The sequence below is a fragment of the Oxyura jamaicensis genome, chromosome 1 (assembly GCF_011077185.1).
Source record: "Oxyura jamaicensis isolate SHBP4307 breed ruddy duck chromosome 1, BPBGC_Ojam_1.0, whole genome shotgun sequence".
NCBI classification, from domain to species: domain Eukaryota; kingdom Metazoa; phylum Chordata; class Aves; order Anseriformes; family Anatidae; genus Oxyura; species Oxyura jamaicensis.
In genome coordinates, this window is record NC_048893.1 from 198948250 (window position 1) to 198969823 (window position 21574).

At 46.6% G+C, this 21574-nt stretch overlaps 1 protein-coding gene across 2 annotated transcripts in view; it reads left to right on the plus strand.

The window, feature by feature from the left end:
- The window catches only part of USP35 (ubiquitin specific peptidase 35), a 23384-nt gene extending 7680 nt beyond the window's left edge, over nt 1-15704 (plus strand). Inside the window, exons 2-11 of one of the 2 annotated variants that reach the window (XM_035330074.1) lie at nt 295-991; nt 2005-2140; nt 6769-6898; nt 8275-8376; nt 10327-10485; nt 10933-11126; nt 11245-11338; nt 12823-12929; nt 13434-14655; nt 15125-15704. In XM_035330074.1, the coding sequence (XP_035185965.1) occupies nt 310-991; nt 2005-2140; nt 6769-6898; nt 8275-8376; nt 10327-10485; nt 10933-11126; nt 11245-11338; nt 12823-12929; nt 13434-14655; nt 15125-15295 (2997 nt within the window). In that variant the 5' untranslated portion in view covers nt 295-309 and the 3' untranslated portion in view covers nt 15296-15704. The remainder of the gene's footprint in view (nt 1-294; nt 992-2004; nt 2141-6768; nt 6899-8274; nt 8377-10326; nt 10486-10932; nt 11127-11244; nt 11339-12822; nt 12930-13433; nt 14656-15124) is intronic. The other variant, XM_035330084.1, reaches the window with a different exon arrangement.
- The last annotated feature ends 5870 nt before the right edge of the window (nt 15705-21574 follow it).

A 21574-nucleotide genomic window follows, 5' to 3' on the forward strand; every position in this document is an offset into this window, starting at 1 on the left:
CTAGGGTCAAGTGTAAGGTTGTATTTGGTTATTTACAAGACAAAAATGCTCAAGGATGTGACTGGTCTGAAGAAGATCTGTGTTTTTGTGTATTTATTCCAGTTTGGGGACTTCAGTTTCAATGAAGCATCACCAGAGTAAAAGCTTTTCTGCATCCCTCAGAATATCACCATGTAAAACTCACAAGGATTATCATCTTTATAGTGTCCCAGATGGCTTCCAAGCTCTGTTTCTGGTCCTGAAAGCTCCATAAATCTTCCCTGAACTAACCTGATGCTCTGTTCTTTCTTTCAGCAGCTGAGAGCAGGGATGGATAAGATACTGGAAGCTGTGGTGATGTCCTCCTACCCCAACAACGTGAAGCAAGGCCTCGTGAGGCGTGTCATCGAGGCGTCGAAGCAGCCCATGGACAGTGAGCAGTGCTGGTCTATGCTGGAGCTGTGTACCAAGCTGTATCTCGTGGGGGACACCAAATATAAAAGAGAGATTGGGAAAGAGGTTTTGGAGGTCTATGGCCACTACCACCCGGAGGAATTTGAGGAGTTCTTCAATGTCCGCTTCCTACTGAGTCTCCTCCAGGAAGGCTACGGGCCTCTGGGGAAGAGAAGCCATTACATCCTCGATTATATCCAGTTAGGGCTGCAGTTTGTCTTGGAAAGCCCATCAGCAAGCAGCATTTTCAGCTTGTTGAGGATTGAGGTGCTCCGGAAAGTCTGCGAGAGGCCCGGCCCCAAGCAGTGCGCCAAGATCAGCAAACTCTTAACCCAGCATCCTCAGTGCATTCCCACGGGCAAGCATCAGGTCTTGTTTTGTCAGCAGCTGATCCGGTGCATCGGGCAGTTCCAGTGCGTCTCCGAGGGGGAAGAGGACATCATGGAGTTTTTGGAGCATGTGAACAAGGTGAGCGGTCTACTGCAGAGGATCTGGAGGACTCAGACCTCAGCCATCCTGCCCTCGTTGAAGGAGCTGTTCACTATCATTTCTTCAACAGGTAATGATAAAAAAAAAAAAAGTGTGAATGTAGGGATTGGCTTTGATGAGAAACAAAAGCGCTTGATGGTTTTCTTGGTTCCCATCCACTCCAGAAATGCAACTACAACTGAAATATAATAAACTTACTGTTACCCAGGACCTTAGGCTAAGAAAATAACGACTCCTGAAACCACGTGGAGTCTGTGCACAGGAGTTGTTAGCTGGGCTGAAATATACGCAGCACAGGTTTGTGTGTTCAGTACTTTTCAGCATCAGCTGGGCTTGATGGAAAGCATCTTATCTGTAGCAGGTCAGAGCAGGACCTGAAAGCTCTTAGAAATGTCACTCTCAATCGATGAATCGATGAAACCCCTCAGCCTGCTCCTTAACAGAAAGTAAGAGCAAAGCTAAGGACTTACTTCTCATCAGCCTAGCGGTAGGAAGCCCTGCTGTCTCTCTGGATGGTGCTTATGTCTTAAGGTAGGACAGAAGATATTGATCCACCTTCTGGGGCCTTTAGATTGTTGCAGAGGGGCTCAGAAGATTTTTGGAGATCCCAGTGTCATGAAAGGTCGGACTCTCTGTAGGCAGGTGAGCTCCTGTCCCAGCTGTTCCTGAGCCCATAAGGAGATGGACATTTCAATATTCCCTATATGAAAACCTCATCTTTTGGAACGTGCTCCAGGCAGGCAAGCCTGCAGTCATATCCCAGTGTGATTATTTGCAGTAACTAACATAAAGAGAGCACCCAGAGGGAATTTGGGATCAGGCAATAATGTTTTAGTGTCTGCAATCCCTTTGGGCTGTGTATGACTGCACCAGCCCATCTGATGCAACCCAGCCTCAGTATTTTGGGGTTTGTGGAATCATCCTCCTAGGACAGCTACACGTGGACTCCTCATGGCCTGTTTATGCCAGCTGCATTTATGTAGGCAGGATTTATCTGCCTTTTAGAGCTGAGAACTGACCTCGCGTGCCTGGTTTCCCCGGGGACTAACATCTTCCCTGCTGCTGCTCGCCCGTGTCTTTCAGAGGAGCAGGAAGCGCCATCCAACGCCTTGGCCAGCGTGGTCCAGTTTGTGCCTCTGGAGCTGATGGATGGGGTCATAAGGAACCTCACCAACGATGACAGCATCAGCGACGTGCAAATGATGATGGCCATTGGCAGGTAGGAGAATTAGTGAATGCATTAGTGAATGTTGTTCTTAGTCTGGAGAAAAAACTGCCCCAAAGCTGCACTTGCTTCCTCTGTGGGGTTTTATCCCAGGGCTGTAACAAAGGCCATTTTGGCTGGTGTCTTGTGAAGTGGGAGTTTCTGACTCCTTTCTTCCAGCTTTGAGGGCCTAAAGAACTAGAACAAAGACTGTTTTTTATTCTTATATTATTATAAAGACTGATTATTACTATCATTATTATTGTATTTGTCTGGTTTGATTTGGTTTATTTTTTCTCAGAAGTAAGAAGTGTTATGGGATATCCAGCATAACGTATCTTGAAAAGAACTGATATTTTTCCAGAAGATGCAAAGGGCCATTTCTTCCCAAAATCTCCTTTAAAGAATTTCATGTCGATCCCTGTATCCCTTCAGAAGGACCCTGAATCACCAGCCACAGCTAAAAACCTCGCAGGTATTTTTTAATGTCCAACTGTTTCAACAAGCCCACCTCGACCTTCACCAGACGGCTGCAGTGCTGCTGGTCTGGATCTTGGTGCTGTGCCATGTTTATCCCTGACGTCAGTGCAGGCAGAGCTCTTGGAGACATCAAGGCATGATGAAGCAGTAGTGGGTGAAATACTGCCTGATGAGCTGGACTTGGTCCTTGCAGAGCCAGGATCCTCCCTGGCATCGCCAGATCTTCCTTGCACAGCCGTGTCCAAGTCCTACAGCTCCTCTGTGCCCCTGTACCTTCCTCCTGCCTTGCCTAGGAACATCTCTAATCCATGCCTTCCTCAGAGGTCTCCATTTAAGTGGGTGATGTTCACATGCAGGAGCACACACATTTAACCCAAGGGAGCTGGAGTGACTTGATCTCACTGGAAAAATCTCTTTTTTTCCCTTTCTCTCTTAAAGGATTTCTCCCCCTTCCCCCAGGTAAGTTACACGAGAGAAACCCACATTATTCCTGATGGGAACTTTATGCCTGAAGAAAGAGATCCCTTCACTTTGACTTGCTGGGGGCGGGGGTCATGCTTTTCTCAGGGGCTAGAAAAACCCAAGACAACAACAACAAGTTATCAGCTCAGTCCTTAACCCTCTTCTCCATCTTTTTCTCCTTCTGGGATCCTATTCCCAGATGCTGCTGTGAGCTCCAGGCGATAAATCCTCCACGAATGCCAGTGTCTAAATATAGGAGTTGCAAAAGCGATTGCATCATTCCTTAACAAATTCTTTGTCACGCAGAAGGGTGAGTAAATGATTACTCAGACTGAGCCAAACATTAAGCAGGGCCTGCAAATTGTAATTAAGCTCACTTAGGAGAAATGCAGAAGTTTTGGCGGTGTGTTTACAAGCAGACGGATGTCCCAGAAAACTGGGTGACTGTTGGCCTTTTGATGAGCGTGCTGCATGCTTAGAAAATCAAAGAAAAAAAGGAAAAGTCAAAAGGGTCTTTCAGCTTAGGATCCATGGCAAAGTCTTCTTCTAAAGCTTGGGTTTGGGAGCGCATGGCAGGGGAACAAACTGGATGTGGGGCAGAGCTTTTGATCAAGCATTTAAAGAGCAAAGAGTGGTAAAAACAGCAAGCCTGGCACCTGCTGGTGTAAGCGTACACCACAATCTCTTTCAGTTTGTCTCTTTTCAGATAAACTCTACAGATGTGAATCCACAACTTCAGAAGTACCGATTTTTACTTTTCTTTTTATTTTTTTATTTTTTTCTTAGGGTATATCTGTTTCAAAGAGCCCAGCTCTGGCTGCAGAGAGAGCACCTACTGTCCCACAGAGATGCAAGCACTTGCTATCTCTGGAAATCAGGATTCGAGCTTTTCAAAGCTGGGCATGCCACATCAATGGCTCCTTTGGCAAATCAGGGGCCTGGCTTGCAAAACGTTTGTCCATCTTGCAATGTGGAAACTGCAGTGTGAATTTAAGATGGAATTTGTTCCTACTGCAGCAATACAGGCAGCAGGTGGGGCAGGGTTATAACTTGGCTATTAATGTTGGTAAAAAATAGCGTATAGCAGACAAGGTTGTTTTATGCCAGTGTAAAAGAAGATAGGTAAAGGGAGGCCTTTGGATCCCTGAATCCATCTCCCTGCTTTATAGGCATTGATGCTACAGATCCCTTTCATAAACATCCAGCCACAGCCTTCAAAGCAGGAAGGGCTTTTGCTCCCACTGCTTTCTTTCATAGCTGCCCCACCATTTGATTTCTTTAATGGTTCAGAACTCTCTTCTAATGGCCAGCCGATATTTATTTCCTGCTTTCTTACAGTTCTTTTGATTTTATGCCAGCATAAATAGCTGCAATATCTCTTTTCCCTCCCTGGTGTTTATTCCGTCGATGTATGTACAGACAGCAGCTCCATCCCCTCTGCTTTTCAGGGGGTATACTGAAAAATCCAGCTTATTTCAAGCTTTTCTTGCAGGAGAGGTTCTTCATTTTCCTGACCATCTTAACAGGCTTTTTCAGCACCTGCTTCCACTTCAGTTCATCGGTCTCGGACACGGATGGAGAGGTTTGTGCACTGTGTTCCCGATGAGGTGCATTGTGGCCTTAAATAATGGCTTAGGAGGTGATGGTTTTGCTTTGGAAAATGTCATTTTCTTCTGCACTGCAGCACTGTGCTGGCCTTTTCCATGGCTACTGTTACACTGGGAACTCACAGTCATCTGATGCCCTGCTGGTCTTCTTCAGGCAGATCAATTCTCATCACAAAGTAGCCATTTCTTGTTATTTGCTCCCCACATGCCTTGCGTGTGTTTTGAATGGAGGCATTTCATCCTGGTTCTGCATCTCTAGTCATCAACCTCATGATACCTCAATCCTTTTGTTTTGATGATGCCTCCCAGCTTTGCATCATCACAAGTTTCACAGCTGTGTTCAGGATGTTTGTGCCAACACCATTAGGTCCTGTATCCGCTCAGATACCCAGCCAGATATGATCTACTTGTGTCCTTTGACTAGAAAATCAGCTATCCTGACAAATCTTACTTTGTCATCTATGATAAACCACCGTGGCTTGCTACCCCTTCTTTTTAGTCACCCTCTTGTTTCCTGTCTTCATTATAGGAACTCTCCTCCTATTCTTCCCACAGAAAGCACCATGCCATTGTTAATAGGCTAATTAAAACACACCAGAGTTCAATTTTACTTGATGAACATCACTGCCTCCCCTTGGACTGTATGAGCTCTTCGTTACTCTTTCGTATCAGCTGTCATTACTCCTGTTTCCATTCTCATATCTTTTATCTGCCTCCTCTTTGTCACCCTGATCAATTCCTTCCTCCCGGTCAAAACAGAGGCAGAGGATGTGTTTAGTTTGGAAGTCAAATCTGGAGGCTGTATCATATCTTTAATCACCATCACATCCTCCGTATACAGCGATTGCGTGTCTTTCCGTATTCTACTCTGATGCAAATGTCTGCAGAAGCTTTTCTGGTATTTGTTGTATTATCCAACTTGGCTTGATTTTTGTTATTTCTCAACATCCCAACATATTCTGCTCTTCAAGCTGTTCTTTTTTTTTTTTTTTTTTTCCCTCCCGGTTCCTTGTGGACTTGCTCTTTGCCTTATGTGGTTATTTATCCACGGTTGCTTTTATATATCTTGCACAAGACGTAGGGTTATAAACAAAAGGGGCTGATTGAGTAAGAAAGCTGGACTGAGGTGGGAGATTGGGAAGATCTGGGATATCTTCAAATCAAAGGTTCTGAAATGATTAGCAAAGTTTGACCTTTGGAGATCCTAAGCCTTGGCTACCTTGCAGTTCTGTTTAACATTTAATTTAAACATGTTTTTTTTTTTTTTTTTTAGAAAGGCTTAATTTAAGTAATTATTTAAACAACCTGTCATCACTCAGTCTGAGGTTATTTTTTTACGAGTGACTCTCCTGTGAAGTGTTAGCTGCAGAAACATGGCAGCTTTTTGGCTGAGTGGCTATAGAAGAAATTTGTTAGCTGTGACCTTCAGGAATGCCTGGCTTCTATTAAGGTTAGCAGTATTTTCTTTTGTTAATGTGATTTGGAAAATAAAAGTTTACTATTCAGAGAAGATGAAGATCCAGATCTGGGTATTTTTCCTTACCAGTAGCAATGCCAAGATCATACAAGTATCATTAGTTTTCTAACAGCAGCAATGTGAAGACCTCAATGAAGACCTCACGCAGATATCCAGCACTTGAAAAACAGAGGCTGTCCTTCTAGGGCCTCCTCTGAAGGAAATATCTGAGAATCCACAAAGCAGTCTATAGGGCGCCAGACTGGTGTTAGAAACTTGAACTCGAATTGATTTAAGTTAATGGTAGAAATCCTCCCTTTCTTCCATGGACTTGGGTCAGATCCTCTGACGAGCCACAGGATGCTGATGCCATTGCTGTAATTCAACTTCAAGCTCTGTTGTGCTGTGAATAATGGGATGGATGTCCTGATGAACCCCCTGTGGGTTGGAACTGGATGGTCTGTAAGATCCCTTCCAGCCCAAACTATTACGTGATTCTAAATGTCTTATGTGGAACCTCTCTCTTACTTGGCCAACCCATTGAATGGACAGGAACTTGGAAGAGGTTTAACCCAGAGTGGAGTTGGGCTTTCACAATATATCCGTTGTTTACTTTAAGAGTTTGGATTTCATTTCAGGATGATTGACTGGGTGTCCTGGCCCCTGGGAAAGAACATAGACAAGTGGATTATTGCTCTCCTGAAGGGTTTGGCTGCGGTGAAGAAGTTCAGCATCTTGATTGAAGTTACTCTTTCCAAAATCGAAAAGGTCAGTGGGCATTTTGGAAAGCATTTCCTTGCATCTGGAAGATCTTGCCTTTCGACTGAATAAAGATGAGATATGACTTAAGATGTATAGAAAATATGCTGTCCCAAGGGGTTTTGAAGGACCATTGAGCCTACTGCATGTTCTGTAGATGTTGCATTACTGTGTATGGGATGGTGAGTAGCTAGGAATGATGTTCTCCAGAAATACACATTTTAGCTTTGTGTGCCTAGCTCCTTGCTAGAGGGAGCTGGACACTGGGGAGTCCTTTAACCAACTTTGGGACTGCACCATGCCAAAAGATTTTGGGCGTGGTGGCAGCTGAGACCCTAACCTGAAGTTCTTTAGGGCTTGGTTTGCAGAGGTACTGATATCTTAAAGGTTATGAAATATAACAAACCAAGGACTTCAAAGCCAACCAAACACTTAACTTCCCAGAACACAAAGTTCTTCTACAACTTGTTCTTGGGAATGTGAAATTCTGTCCTTCAACTGTGCCTGGATCTGTGCTGGTCCATCACACCAGTGAGTAGGTTAACAGGCCACATAGTCGTAGGTCAGTTTTAAAGCCTGTATCATGGCCTTATTTGATTTACCAGCACAGATACAGCCCTACTTCCACTGCCATTTTCCAAAATTTTCTATACTGTGGTCCTGCTATGTCCTCCTTTGTAAGATGGAGATAATACATGGCTGTGTCTCCAGTGGAAGTCACCGCAGAAGTTACCAATACCATAATTATCTGTATCAGAACATTGTCAGTAACTGCATTTGTCCCTGTGATCCCCCACGTGCATAAAGCAGTGGAAAGGTAGGGGAGTATCTCCAACATTTATTTTTTATTTTTTTTCCCACTGTTAATGCATAGAAAAGGGACACCGCCATTAAAATGCTGTGTGATACTTGGAAAATTCTCAGAAGCATGGTCTGAAAGGGGTAGAGACCATTGCCATTTTCTGTAGAGTGAGATAAATATCGTTGCTTAGCCTTTGAAAGTGCTGAGAGACTCTGAAAGGCCCTTGCTTTCTATCTCTTTGCCTGAAAGATAGGTGATAAGGTTCCAACTAGAACCATAAAGCAGAAGGGGGACATCTTAGAAAATCTAGCATCCTTCTGTGCTCGGGTGGCCTCATCTATCAGGCGGTCCGGAGGTATGTTACGGCTATCAGAATCACCCAGAGCTGTGCACCTTGGTGTGCCAGGCATTGCGCAGGCCTGAAAGAGTGTTGATAACCCAGATGGCATTTTTAGGGTGCTCTGGACAGGAGATGACTCTGGAGGTGTGGTAGATGCCCAGTGCCTCCCTTTCCTGCCGGGCCCTTCTCACTCATGTTGTGATGCCAGCCTGCCTTCTCATTCGCTTTTTTTCTCCCCACCAGGTCTTCTCCAAGTTGCTGTACCCCATCGTGAGAGAGGGAGCTTTGTCTGTCCTGCAGTACATGCTGCTGAGCTTCCAGCACTCCCACGAAGCCTTTCACTTGGTAAGGATGCGTCCAGCGCTCCGATGAGTGCCTCGCCACAGCTGGGAGGGAGCCCAAAAGGCTGAATATTCCCCTTGTCTGCTAGCTTCTGTCTTGTGATGTAAACCCAGCCCTTGTCAACTTGCAGCCTGGCCCTGCTGGAGGTTTCTCACCCTCTGGTGAACAAGTCATACAGTAATATATATAATAAAGTCCTGCCCAGTATTGCCCAGCTTGGTCTGGGTCACCACCAAACTGCACTATTGCATTGCAGAAGGAAAGGGGGCATAGAGGGGTGGCCTGGGAAGGAAGGTGTGCAGGGCGACGCTGACCCAGGATGGGGTTTCATGGGCAGGTTTAGAAGATAGGGCCCCATATTTGATCCCATCCTTCCAGCTGAGGTATCGCAGATGTTGTCACTCTGACTTTGCGATGCGTTAGAAGACTTTGCATTGAGAACATCTTGGAAGGCCCAAGGAGCAGCAAATATAATCCCAAACAACCTTGCTGTGTCCTAAGAAAGTGTCTGACTAGCCCTTGAACTCTGTGGGCCCCATCCCATATGTGACTTCAAAGTGACACCAGTACGTGCCCCCCCCCCTTATCATTTCTAGAGGCCATGGGGGCATCTTCCCAAGTGTCACACAACATCGGCACAGCAAGACTTGAAGACTGGGTCAGAACACTTCCAGTCACGAATTCGCCTCATTTAAAAGAAAAAAGACAAAAGAAACCCCAACAACCACTTTTAGCACCCTCTTTTCATTTCCAGGGTGGTACTTTTTTTACTGTTGACAAAGAGCTGTGCTTCCCACCAGCGTTGCCCCCAGAATGCTGTGGTTAAAAAGTAGGTCTGAGAGCAAAGGCATGCTTGCAGTGATTGAACTGATAAAAGAGCTAATGGAAAATTACTGCTATTAATGCTTGATTTTATACTTTTGCATTAAAGCCCTTACTTTTGGCTTTTCACCTAAAGTTCACAGAATAAACAGATAAGGTTGGAAAAAAGCAAAGCCAGCCAACATTTTCAACTGATGTTTTCTTGTTCCTCAGCTGCAGCCGCTTTAAAATGAGCCTGATTTCTTGAGAAACTCCTCAGTTTCTAAAAATAGACGTTCCAACGGGTTGTCTTCGATTAGGCGTCCAAAATTTGAAAGACTCCAAAAGCCATCAGTTGCTCTTGGCCTGAAGTTTCCATCTGCAGCTCAGCAAGCACAAATTTCCTCCCCTGTTTAAAAAACAACAAGAAAAAAAACCAAACCCAACAAAACAACAAGGCATAAGCCTGTCATACTTCTTATCTCTTTCTGTTTGCCCTGGCACTTTGGAAGAGTTTTGAGAATTGTTCTGATCACAGCTTGGCGAAGTATCGATGCATAAAATGCTTCTGGGATTCATTAGTTTCCCCCACCAAAGCTTTCCAGTTGAAAGGAAGCGGTTAAAATTGCCAACGTTTTGAGGAGAAAGAAAGAAAGACAGGAAGAAGAGGGAGGAAGGGACGACCAGGTAAAGGATGAACTGAGGATTCCAAACCAGGATCGTTCTGGGGTAAAATCACGTAAAATAGAACTGACTGAAAAACATTGCCTGACTAGTACATCTGCAGGGCTGGGAACCGGTTAGCAAGGCTCTGTGCAGCTGTGGGGTCGGCAGAGGGTGCCCGTGAGCAATGTATCATCTGTGCTTGGGTCTGTGTGCTCGTAAAATTTTCTAGATTAAGCAAAATAACGAACGTACTCTTTACGTGCCTGTCTCTACCCATCCGACTGTACTGATTCCAATTTAGTTTACACAGTATGAAATAAAATATAGCACATGAGATAACACCTCTTGTAGGTTAATTCACCTATTTGATAGGTTTGAATCCCTGCTTAACATATAACATTCCTTTCCAGCATGGGTGTGTGTTTTAGCAAGTACTGATCTGCACTAAGAGTGGAAAATACTGCATGGCAAACTTTTATTTTCCAGCTGCTCCCTCACATCCCCAGGCTGGTGGCCTCTCTGAAGAAGGAGGACTCCAACTCTGCCACCAGCTCCCTGGAGCAGCTGGCCGAGCTCATCCACTGCATGTTCTTCCGCTTCTCAGGATTTCCAGATCTCTACGAACCAGTCTTGGAAGCAATTAAAGTAAGATATGTACTTCTTGGCCATTTTTTCTGTATTGCATATGGATGTGAAATCTCAGTTTGCACTGCAGCGCCGAGGTACTGTCCTACTGGTAAGGATGTCCAAACCTCAGCACCTCCAGTTGTGGCAGAAGAAACAGCTTAAAATTCTGAGTTTGAACACTATGTGGGCAAGCTGGCTGCGTTTTGGGAGTAGAGACTTCTCTTATGGGGGGTCTGCAGAAATCCTTGTCATGGCTGTGGGTTTTTGCTATAGGTTTAGACTTGAGTGCCTCTAAAGTACTAACACTAGCAGCTAAACTGTTCCTTGCACGGATGCATGTTCATGTGAAGAGCAGGGAAATGCGTTGTGTCATGGACACCTCCAGTAGAGGAGTTTTGCAGTTGCCATTTAGTAATTCTTCATGTAGAAAGACAAGGATTCATGACACCCATCTCTCTTTCCAAGGCTCTTCCAATTCCAAACGAAGACCGGATTAAACATCTCTTGGGACAGAATGCTTGGACCTCCCAGAAGAATGAGCTAGCCTGCTTCTACCCACGCCTGGCATCCAAATCAGAGACAGGAAAGATTGGCTTAATTAACTTGGGAAACACCTGCTACATGAATAGCATCATACAGTCTCTTTTCATGGCTTCAGAGTGAGTTTTTGCTCCCTTGCTCCCATTCAAGACTGCTCCGGGGCTGCTCATCACACAGGCGTTATGCTTTCCACACTAATTTTCCATCTTGTTTTGCCTCTCTGGTTTTCTTTTGCAGCTTTCGGCATTCAGTGTTGAATTTAACCGAGGGCAACTCCCAGCCCCTGATGACAAAGCTCCAGTGGCTCTTTGCGTTTTTGGAGCACAGTCAGGTAATTATTTCATGTTCTAGTTATTTGTTTGGACTGTCGGCTGCGGAAAGGCTCGTCTCCAAGTTGCTTCCTGCCGACTCCAATGTGCTGATAAGGAATTGTGGATCTTGGTGGATTTTTATAATGGGACGAATTTTGTTTACGTGAAAGAGGCTAATTTTGGGGGTGGAGGAGGCAAGCGAGTCTCGAGCTCCTATCACCCATGAAAGTGAGCTGTGTTCACACCAGGCTGCCTTTCTTCAGCCTCTGGCCTTCCTGGGTTTGACTGATGCAATCACTAATAGTTTTGACAATGAAATCCATTTGGTAATAGCTTACATATGTGGCCAGCTGAAAGCCTGTTGGTATAAAGCAGCAGCTTCTATTTCTTGCTGTGCAGCAAAGAAGACTGGAGCAGTTTGCTTGTCCCCTTGCTTCACAGCAAAGTGCAGTCAATCAATAGAAATTTCCTTAAAAACAGTTTGGTCAGAAAAAAATACACAATACCAGCAACAGCAACAAACCTGTGGATTCCAGATGGTTTGAATCTTCTGTATTTGAGGGAAATTAAAAAGTTATAACCCATAATCAAATTAATTGTGAATGCTTTCTTGACAAATCTGAAATTCAACATTGATGATAGGTCATATCTAGGTTATAGGTCATATCTAGGACCTCTCCTGAAAAAACGTCTTCCTATCCCTCAAAAGAAACAGTTTTGAATTTTCACTTGCCGTGAACCCATTCATTTATGCCTCTCTATTTTCCAACCTTGAGTTGGCTCGTTGTACTGTGGTATTATGCCATTACAGATCACTTTGGGGCAAAAGTATAGAGAACCTGTTAAATTGAATATTTGGCCATAGAAGGGTCTGTTTTTTTCAGGGCAGATTAAGTTGCCTGCGGTGTATAAATACAGTAACATAACTGCTCGTTAGGTAGCTTGTAGATAATAGTATCTTAGTAATTTCCTATCATCATTCTAGTTGTTTTTCTTTTTTTGGGCAGTACTTAAAGTCACTTTGCCAGTGATGAGTCTTTCCCCATGTTAATTAGGCAGCAGCTTCCTAGTGGTGGCAATTTCATTATCAGTGATTATGCAGATTACCTGCCTGCAGTGATCAGAATGATGGCTGGAAGTTTAGGGGATTTTTTTTTTTAAGGAAGGGATTCAGTGAGAGAGATTGTGATCAAATTAAGTTGATCATCAAATTAAATTCAGGCTGAATTAAGTAGAAGTCTCTGGGTCAGGAAAACAAACCATTTTAAAATTGAATGAAGAAGTAAATACATGGATATTTCATAGAAATACATATAAAATATATACTGGTAAAAGTGAACATATAGAAGCTCCTCTTCTCATAAAAGTGGAGCAAAAAGAGATTCAGTGGGGCTGAAATTAATCCTTCCAGTCCTGGCTTGCAGCAAACCTTGCAAGTCTTCCCCTTTGTGAAGTGGGACTCCAGACCCCATGGCTTAAACGTGTTTTTCCCTCTTGGTGCCAGCGACCTGCCATCTCACCTGAGAGCTTCCTCTCTGCCTCCTGGCCACCCTGGTTTACCCCCGGTGCTCAGCAGGACTGCTCGGAGTATCTCAAGTACCTGCTGGATCGGTACGTGGCAAGCACCCTGATTTAAGAGCACAGCGACAACAGGCTCCCATAGACCCAGCGTGATATTTAATGCTGACCCACGGGGATGCAGGGCGAGTGGCTGAGAGCTGGAGGAACTCAAAGAGTAAAGGCTTGGGGTGAAGGATGGTGAGACCAGTCTGGAGTGTCTTGCTTGTGCCATCCTGGCGGTGAGGTCAGCAATGAGTTCAGCTTGAACATTCCTGGAATTGTACTATGCTCAGAGGAAAGCTGTTTGCCTGACAGGCCTACTATTTAAAATGTAGATTTTGCCTTTCTCTCACCTAGAAATCCCAAATCCTGGTGTCCTGGTGATGCCCCTAGGAGTGGGGTCAATGGCCCATTGCCCATCCCCACCTTCCTCCTGCAGCAGACCCCTGTGCACAGGCAGGCTAACCCAGATTAACCCTACAACTGAAGAACAGAAACCATACTTTAGAAACTAGTTCTTGGTGTATAATGCAGACTTTTTTTCCCCTGCCAAAGATTACACGAAGAAGAAAAAACTGGGAAGAGGATCTACCAGAAACTCAAGGAGTCCAGCTTGATGTCTCAGGCCGTGGAGCATCATTACTTAAACAAGACATTGATTGAGAAGATGTTTGGGGGTAAAATGATGACAAAGATCCGCTGCTTGAAGTGTCTGAATGTCTCCTCCCGAGAAGAAGCCTTCACAGACCTATCGTTGGCTTTCCCCCCGCCAGGCAGGCACATACACAGGCCAGGGAGTGTCTCTGTTCTACCTGTGGAAGAAATTGGCCCGCAGTTTATCAAGCCTCCTGAAAACCCAAACCAGGTAATGGGGTCTCCTTGGGTCCGAAGAAAGCCCCCTGTGTCCGGAGACCTCCCAGTTCAGCCGTTGCCGGTGGAAACGTTGGGTTTTCAGGAGGCTGGAGAACCATCAAATCCCTTAAGCAGCGATGCTGTTGGAGCAGAATCAACCAAAGACCCAATACTGGCTTTCGGGGAGCAGGCGTCCGCTCCCAAGGACTCCCGATCAGTCCCGGATTTAATCAACTATTTCCTGTCCCCGGAGAGACTGACAGCAGAGAATAAATACCACTGTGAGAAATGTGCTTCCCTGCAGGACGCCGAGAAGGTGGCGGAGCTGACGGAGGGGCCGCACTACCTCATCCTCACACTGCTGCGGTTCTCCTTTGACCCGCGGACCATGAAGAGGAAGAAGATCCTGGACAATGTCTCCATCCCTGTGGTGCTCAAGCTACCTGTCCTTGTCTCCTCGGAGGAAACTGAGGATGTTTGGCAACACAGAAAGGGCAGAGCTGGCCTGGGCAGCAGTTTTGTGTCCGTCGTGTATGACCTCTGCAGCGTGGTGGTGCATTCGGGCATCTCCTCCGAGAGCGGACACTACTACTGCTACTCCAGAGAGTGCACTGACACCGTTCCCCACGGGCAGCCGCGGGACGGGGCACCGAAACCAGCTTCCGACAAGCAGTTGGACTTTGAAATCCAGTGGTACCTCTTCAACGACACCAGGGTTTCCTTCTCCTCCTTCGAATCAGTCAGCAACGTGACCTCTTTCTTCCCCAAGGACACTGCCTACGTGCTCTTCTACAGGCAGCGGCCGGGCAGGCAGAGCTGCCCGCTGCACGAGGCTGTGGCGGAGGCCGGCCACCTGCATGGTGAACCCTCCCTCAATAAGGACTTGATGGAAGCCATCTCCAAAGACAACATCCTCTACCTGCAGGTAACCCCCCTTGCCGCTTACTGCAGGGTCTGATCCCGTGGCAGCTCATGGGGCAAATTTCCACCCTCTGGGCAGCAGCAGGGTCAAGTCCTAAGGATAAATCTGCACCAGATTTATCCCCGGAGCAGATTTTATTCATCAGCAGAGTTCAGAGCTTTGCGAACAGCAGTGTCCTGTAGGAATCTGAGGTGAAATTTGGGAGTCCCAGGGAAATTTGAGGGCCCTCTCCCCTCACGAGGTTCCTGTTGAAGGGCTCTTTTCTGCTCAGCCATATGGCTGGAGGGACACGACGCTTTGATGCATCTCCCCTGCCAAGTTCTAGAGATGAGGCCTGGTAACCCCAGATTAATTTGGAGGAGGCTCCCAGGAGCATGGAAACAGGCTGCCAACTAACTCCTCAGGGAAGGTGGGAGCCGTTTAGCTGCAGAAAATTGCAATATCTTTGTGTTATTTCTCCTCCTTCCCCCAGGAGCAGGAAAAAGAGGCGAGGAACCGAGCTGCCTACATTTCCGCCTTGCCGAAATCCCCGCTGTGGTGGAGGGACTTTGACAGGGACAAGGACGATGACAGCTCCTCGGGGGGATGCAGCCCTGCGGCGGGTGGAGGTGGGTCTGGCTCCTTTCATGGACTTGTCTTCTAGCAGCTGGGTTAAACCAGAACATCAAACATCCCCGTGGCCAACCCAAAGCCAGAGGCTCCTCTTCCTCACCCTGCTGACAGCGAGCACCTCAGAGGAAGATTTGGGGAATGTCGTGATGGAAAAGGACTCGGGCTGATTTCGAGACTGCATTGCTGGCACCTGGAGGGTTGTCCTGCTTCCTATGCACTCAGTCTTAACGCCTTAACCCTAGCAGCTCAGCGCCTGCAGACAGTTTGGAGAAGTGCTCTTGTGCTTCAGCGCAGCCGTGTCTTGCCTGCTGCCACCAGCCTGGGGAGGGCACGGGGTGGGGTTTGGGGAAGAACCCAGCAATGGTCTGGGGATGGAGGGTCCCACCTGCAGCCTTTTCTGTGGCACTGAATTTTGGGGGAAACTCTCCACAGTTTTTTTTTTTTTTTTTTAAATGTGGTTGTGGAAGATCACCTGAACAAACCTTTAGAGGTGGAAAAAGGCTGAAAAAAAGGCCCCACAGCCAATATTGCAATGCTGGAATGCCCGGGTGGGGAGCCTGCAAGCTTCCTTAGGGTCAGTGAGCATCAGCAGGTTCACCAGAGGGGTTTGGTGCACCATTGCAAAGCACCTAAAAGATGCTGAGGGGCACAAAACCCTCCAGCCAAGAGAGACTGATGAGGTGTGGTGGTTTTTTGCAGGCTCTGTCAAGCCCCTCTTGCATTACTGGTGACCTCTGGATGCTGTTAGTGTACGCAGCACACCAAGGCACGCAGCTGCTTGTCCAGATGTGTCTTTAGGCTCAGTTAACCTCGCATTTCATGGCTTGAAAACTGGGGCTTCCCTTTGGGACATCTTGAACCAAAATACAAAGACCCCTGCAACCACTAGCTATTTCTTCAAAGTCCTGATTTACAAGGAGAGTAACCCAACCAAATATGCTATTTGCACCCAACATAAATACCTAGTATGTAAACCAATGCTTTATATAAATCAGCAATGGGACAGGGATTGATTTTGGTGGCAGGAGCCAGCCCAAGCCTTGGGCAATGCATCTGTAGGATTGTGGCTCCCTCCCTGGCTGCTCCCCACCTATTGTTCCAACCTGCTCCTCACTTGCGCCTGTAGTAGATTTCCTCTAGCTCCAGACTTGTGCCTTAGGTCCCGGGTGTGGGGCCTAATCCTGACCGGGGGGGTTTGGGGGAAGCATTTTTTTTTATTATTTTTTTTTGCAGTGGAGGACAAGACAAAGCACAGACACTGCTATGGGTGATGCAAGCAGAAAGTCTGCTAGAGAGGACATTTTCTGGCACAGGATCGAATCTCTGGCATATACTATCATATATATTCTTTTATTGTCTTTCCTACATATAAATAAAGGAAATGAATTAATTCAACAGAGAAGCTTTGTGCCTTACAGCAGCACTCATGGGGTGGATGGGGTCAGAAAGATGATGAGAGAGGAGCATTCCACAGCCTTCCTCTTTCTGCCACGCCAGCTCCCTGCTCTGTGTTTGAGTGTTACCTGGGGGCATTTCCTGAGCTCTGGGCTACCTGCTGGAGGGTTTTTTTAGCAGGAGAGACTCTCTGCTTTGAGGAGACCCTAATTTAAATAATGAACGCAATGCGGGAAGCTGGGGAGATTGTTCCACAGCTATGCTCTTCCTGAATAGGTCTCATTTTGATGATCAGGGGCAAAGTGCACGCAGTGCTCAGCATGGATGGCAGCCTGGGCCATCAATTATTAATACCATGATTACTATTAATATGTTACATTATTATAATACCATATTGGATGTTGCCATGTATGCTATGCCAATTATAATACCTACTATGTTACTATTAGTGTTATTAATAGCAGGAATATTTGTATATAGCATATTGATATCATATGGGCTGTAGTTTCATATCCACCTCTGCCCAAGGAGAGTCTCCAGCCTGGTCCTCAGCTCCACATTTGGGATCTCAGATGTGCTGGAGATGTGCTGGAGATGTGCTGTGATGCTGCCCTTGTCTAGAAAAGAAGGTTTTGGGGGGCTGTGCTGTAAGGAGGTGGCTTTCCACTGGTGTTTTTATTATTATTATTATTAGGTTTAGTTTTTTTTTTTTTTTTTTGAAGTGATGTGTTTTGAACTTTTAACTCTGGGCAAGAAAGATTTGTTCTTGTTCTTAGGTTTTATGGGGGATTTGGTGCCCTGAGCTGGGACTTGCCTTGCTGATGGGTGAGGAAGGTAGTGATTGCCCTCACCCTGCATGTACCCAAGTGTGTCCCAAGAACAGATATAGACAGAGTATTAAATTCACTTTATCAGCCCCGAAACATCTGGTTTGGGTTCTGGTATCAAGAAGAGCCCTAGGTGCATCCTTAAGTTTGTCACTGCAGAGAGGTGACACCTGAAGCTGTAGGAGAAGCTTGGTGACGTGACCTGAAGAATGCTCTGAAAGCTTCAAAGTGCTGCTTAATTCATCTTGACCCAACCGTTAATTCCCCCTTTCTCCCTCCCAGCTCTGAATCCGTGCAGGGAGTCAGCAGTGAGAGATCCTTTTTTGTTTTCATTCTTTTATTTTCCCGTTGCTTTTCCGCTGCATATACAGTACTTAAAAATGAGATCACCTTCACATCAGGCATGTACCATGTTTATTAACAGCAAAAAAAAGTATTACCTAGGTTTCACTCAAGACCAATTTACAGGATAAATAATTGTTTCAAATTACTTTAAAAAAACAAACAAAACAAACAAAAAACCCCAAAGAATAAATTAATAACTTAAGTGATTAGCTGTCCACAGTGATTTGAAAACTTAATAACCATTCAAACAGTGACACCACAAGAAGACACGTACTGTACAGTTTGCCACAGATTACTCTTGTCCTTCCTTCTACAAATGGAAAAAATAAAATAAAATACTCCTCTTTAAGAACAGTCATAGGCTTTGAAACACACAAAATATCCCTGCGATTCGGCTGCCGATGCGACGGCTTCAAAGCCGGGGCTCTGACCCTTCCTCGCAGCAGGTTAAGAAAGGGATGGTGAAAACTACCCTAATTTGGCTGGGTCCCTTCCCACGCAACGATGCCCAAAGTCAATGGGGTGTTCACCAAGGGCTGGGTTGAGTGGGATGTAGCTATGCTAAAGGTTTGGTCCTAACCCTATGGGATTCATCGGGGGGCTCTGCAGGGTCCTGCTCCCTTCCCTCTCCACGATGCTCCACGTGTCCAAAGGGCTCTCAGATAAAACACGGTGTTTTCAGGGACAATGTGACAACATAGCTGTCAACTACTTAAACCTCACAACGCACTGTGAGGTGGGGAAATGAGCACTAAAAAACCTTCATTTTACAGGCTGGAGAGAAAGCAGGATACAGAGAGTTCAGGTACGCTCCCTTGTCCCATCTGAAGTGTGGTGTCACCCGAAGGGCAACACTAAAAATGACGCTTTATTTATTTATTTATTTATTATTATGGTTTTGGGGATAACCTCTCCCATGTAGGTTGTGGGTTGGTTGGGTGAGACCTTGCTACACATCAGCTCTTCTCAGATCAAGCACTGAGGCAGGAACCTGGTTAATGGCACATCTCTCAGAGCTGCGAAATGAAGGAGATAAAAATCACAACTACAAGGATGAGACACAAAGGACAAGCTGATGGGGGGATGGACTGCTTCAGGCCATGGAGAAATCATGACACCAAGGCTCTCACCAAGTGGCTGGTGGTGACGGGTCCCTGTGGTGCCAGCCCTGCTCCAGCAGGGCCACCCCGAGCAGGGGGCCCAGCCCCACGTCCAGGCGGCTGCTGGAGATCCCCAAGGAGGAGCCCCCAGCCCCTCTCTGGGCAGCCTGTGCCAGGGCTCAGTTTATTTAAACATCTTCCTATCAAAGCTCACAGGGTACTTTAACCCTAGCAGGCAGCTAGCACCACACACACAGCTACTCGCTCTCTCTCCCCCTGCAGTGGAAAGGGGGAAGAGAATTGAAAGGGCAGAAGTTAGAAACTTATGGGGTGAGATAAACAGATAACAAGTTAAAAAAAATAAAAACAAGAAAAAAAGAAATGAAAAGAAATGAAAAAAATAAAACCAAGGAAAACAAGTGATGCACAATGCATTTGCTCATGACCAGCTGACCAAGGCCCAGCCAGTCCCTGATCGATGGCAGCCCTGGCAAATTACCCCACAGGTTTTATTGCTGAGCATGGTGCTGTATGGCATGGGACATCCCTTTGGCCAGTCTGGGTCAGCTCCTGGCTGTGTCCCCTCCCAGCTCCTTGCACAGCCCCAGGTACCTTGCTGGTGGGCAGCACCGGGAGCTGAAGGTCCTTGACTCTGTGTGAGCACTGCTCAACAACAGCTACAACACTGGTGTGTTATCAACACTGTTCTCATCACAAACCTGGAACATAGCACCATAAAAACCTACTACAAAGAAAATTAATGCTATCCCAGCCTAGGAGCCATGGGTGGCCAAAAGGAACCAACTCCTCCAGGTACACTCCTGGGAGTGGGACCCTGGGGAGGGGGGGGCTCAGGTGGGGCTCCGGAGAGCCCTGGGTCAATGTCTATCCTAATAAATGTACAGGTTCAGGCTGTTCCCTGGTGGCTCAGACTGTGTGTCCATGTCCTGGATGATGTGGCCTGGGCCAGCCAGCCCTCTGCCAGGTTCAAGGGGTGGCCCCCGTGTATATTAGGCCTCCTCACTGGGGTGTACGACCTCAGGTGTTGAGCTGTGCCTTGTCATTTCACGGCCGGAGAAGATTTTAGGACACTATAGGCATCCAGGCACTGCCTTTTGCCCCTTCCCTCACACGGAGGAGGCCCCACTCAGCCCCAGCAGCAGGGTCCCAGGGGAAATCAAGGGGAAGGGATTTTTCTAGTCCCACTCCCTGCTCCAAGCAGGATCAGCAGTAATGACCCACTTGCTCAGGCCTTGACCCAGTTAGGTCTTAAAATACCTCCAAGGTTGGAGACAGCAGAGCCTCCTCACAGGACACCCTGCAAAGCCATGGCACCGCTTCCCAGTGACCAGCGCAAGAGAGCCCCAAAACAAGGTGTTCCCCAGTGCGGCTGGGTCTCCACCACCTCCTGGGTAGGGTTTCTCCTGCACACTAGCAGGACAAACCCCTCAAGGGGTGAAGTGCTCTGGGTAAGTCCTGAGAGCAGTGGGTGCTGCCCTCCCACCAGCACAAGGCCCTCACTGAGCAAAACTCTTCCCTCCACAAACCCGCTCTGTTGATCTGACTTGAGACATGCCAAAGGAGGTGTGGATGACCAAGACTCAATTCTTGCTGGCAAACACACCCGCCTTCTGTCCTCCCACCCCATATACAACCCTCGTCGGTGCCTGGGTGGCTCCAAGCCCATCCCAGTTATCCTCCAGGCAACCCAAGCCCTGGCCACCTCTTGGTGCCAGCCCCATCTGCCAGTCTGCCCCAGCACAATCTGCACACACACGTATTTTCTTTCTCCTATTTGAGACTAAACCTCATCCCGGTATCTATTTAGAGCCAGCAATTTATTTCCTCCTGAACACTCGAATGCCAGTTCGGAGTAATCAGTTCCAAGGCAACTCACACGTCTCACGAGTCGCTGCGAGCAGCAGGTGCAGACTCACAACAAGAGATACGTATTTTTGGAAGTTTCTGCCTCTAAACCCACCAACTTAGCAGTTCTAAAGCTTAGGGAGAGCTTTCTGACATGGTGCTGATGCTTCCTAAAATCAATTACTGGGGTCATAGTGCTCGTCCCGCAGCCAACCCTTCTCTATGAGCACACACACGTAAAAGCACAGCCCTTCTCTTAAATGAGACCACAAAGCTGAAGCACAGGCTCTGACTTAAGGATACAAGACAGTTCTTTTGCTTGCAATTAAAATGAATCATTAGCAATGCTCTCCGCTTCCTAAAATACCTATTCCTAACAGAAGAGCCAGTCATACTTGAGCATCCGAGTATAAAGTGGATGTGATAAACTCAATGCCTTCAGGACAAAGTTCTTGGCAGGCCGTGTAATTAAACCAGCTGCTTTTCAATACAGTTTAAGACTAAATACTGCACAAACATTAATCATCGGGGACTGCTCTAATCATCTCGGCAACTGGCAGGAATGACTATTTCCACTGGAGCCATCGATTTCTTTCAGGAGGGGCTGATATAGTCATGTACATACGGCGAGGGAGAGATGGAGTCAGCAAGCTGCTGCTTGGTATGGAGGGGCTGTTTGCTTGATGCTCAGTGGGGAAAAAAATGAGAAATATATTTGTCTCTGGGAAACTGGAAATGCAAAACCCACCCGTTTTGGCTTTCAAGCCACTGCGCCCT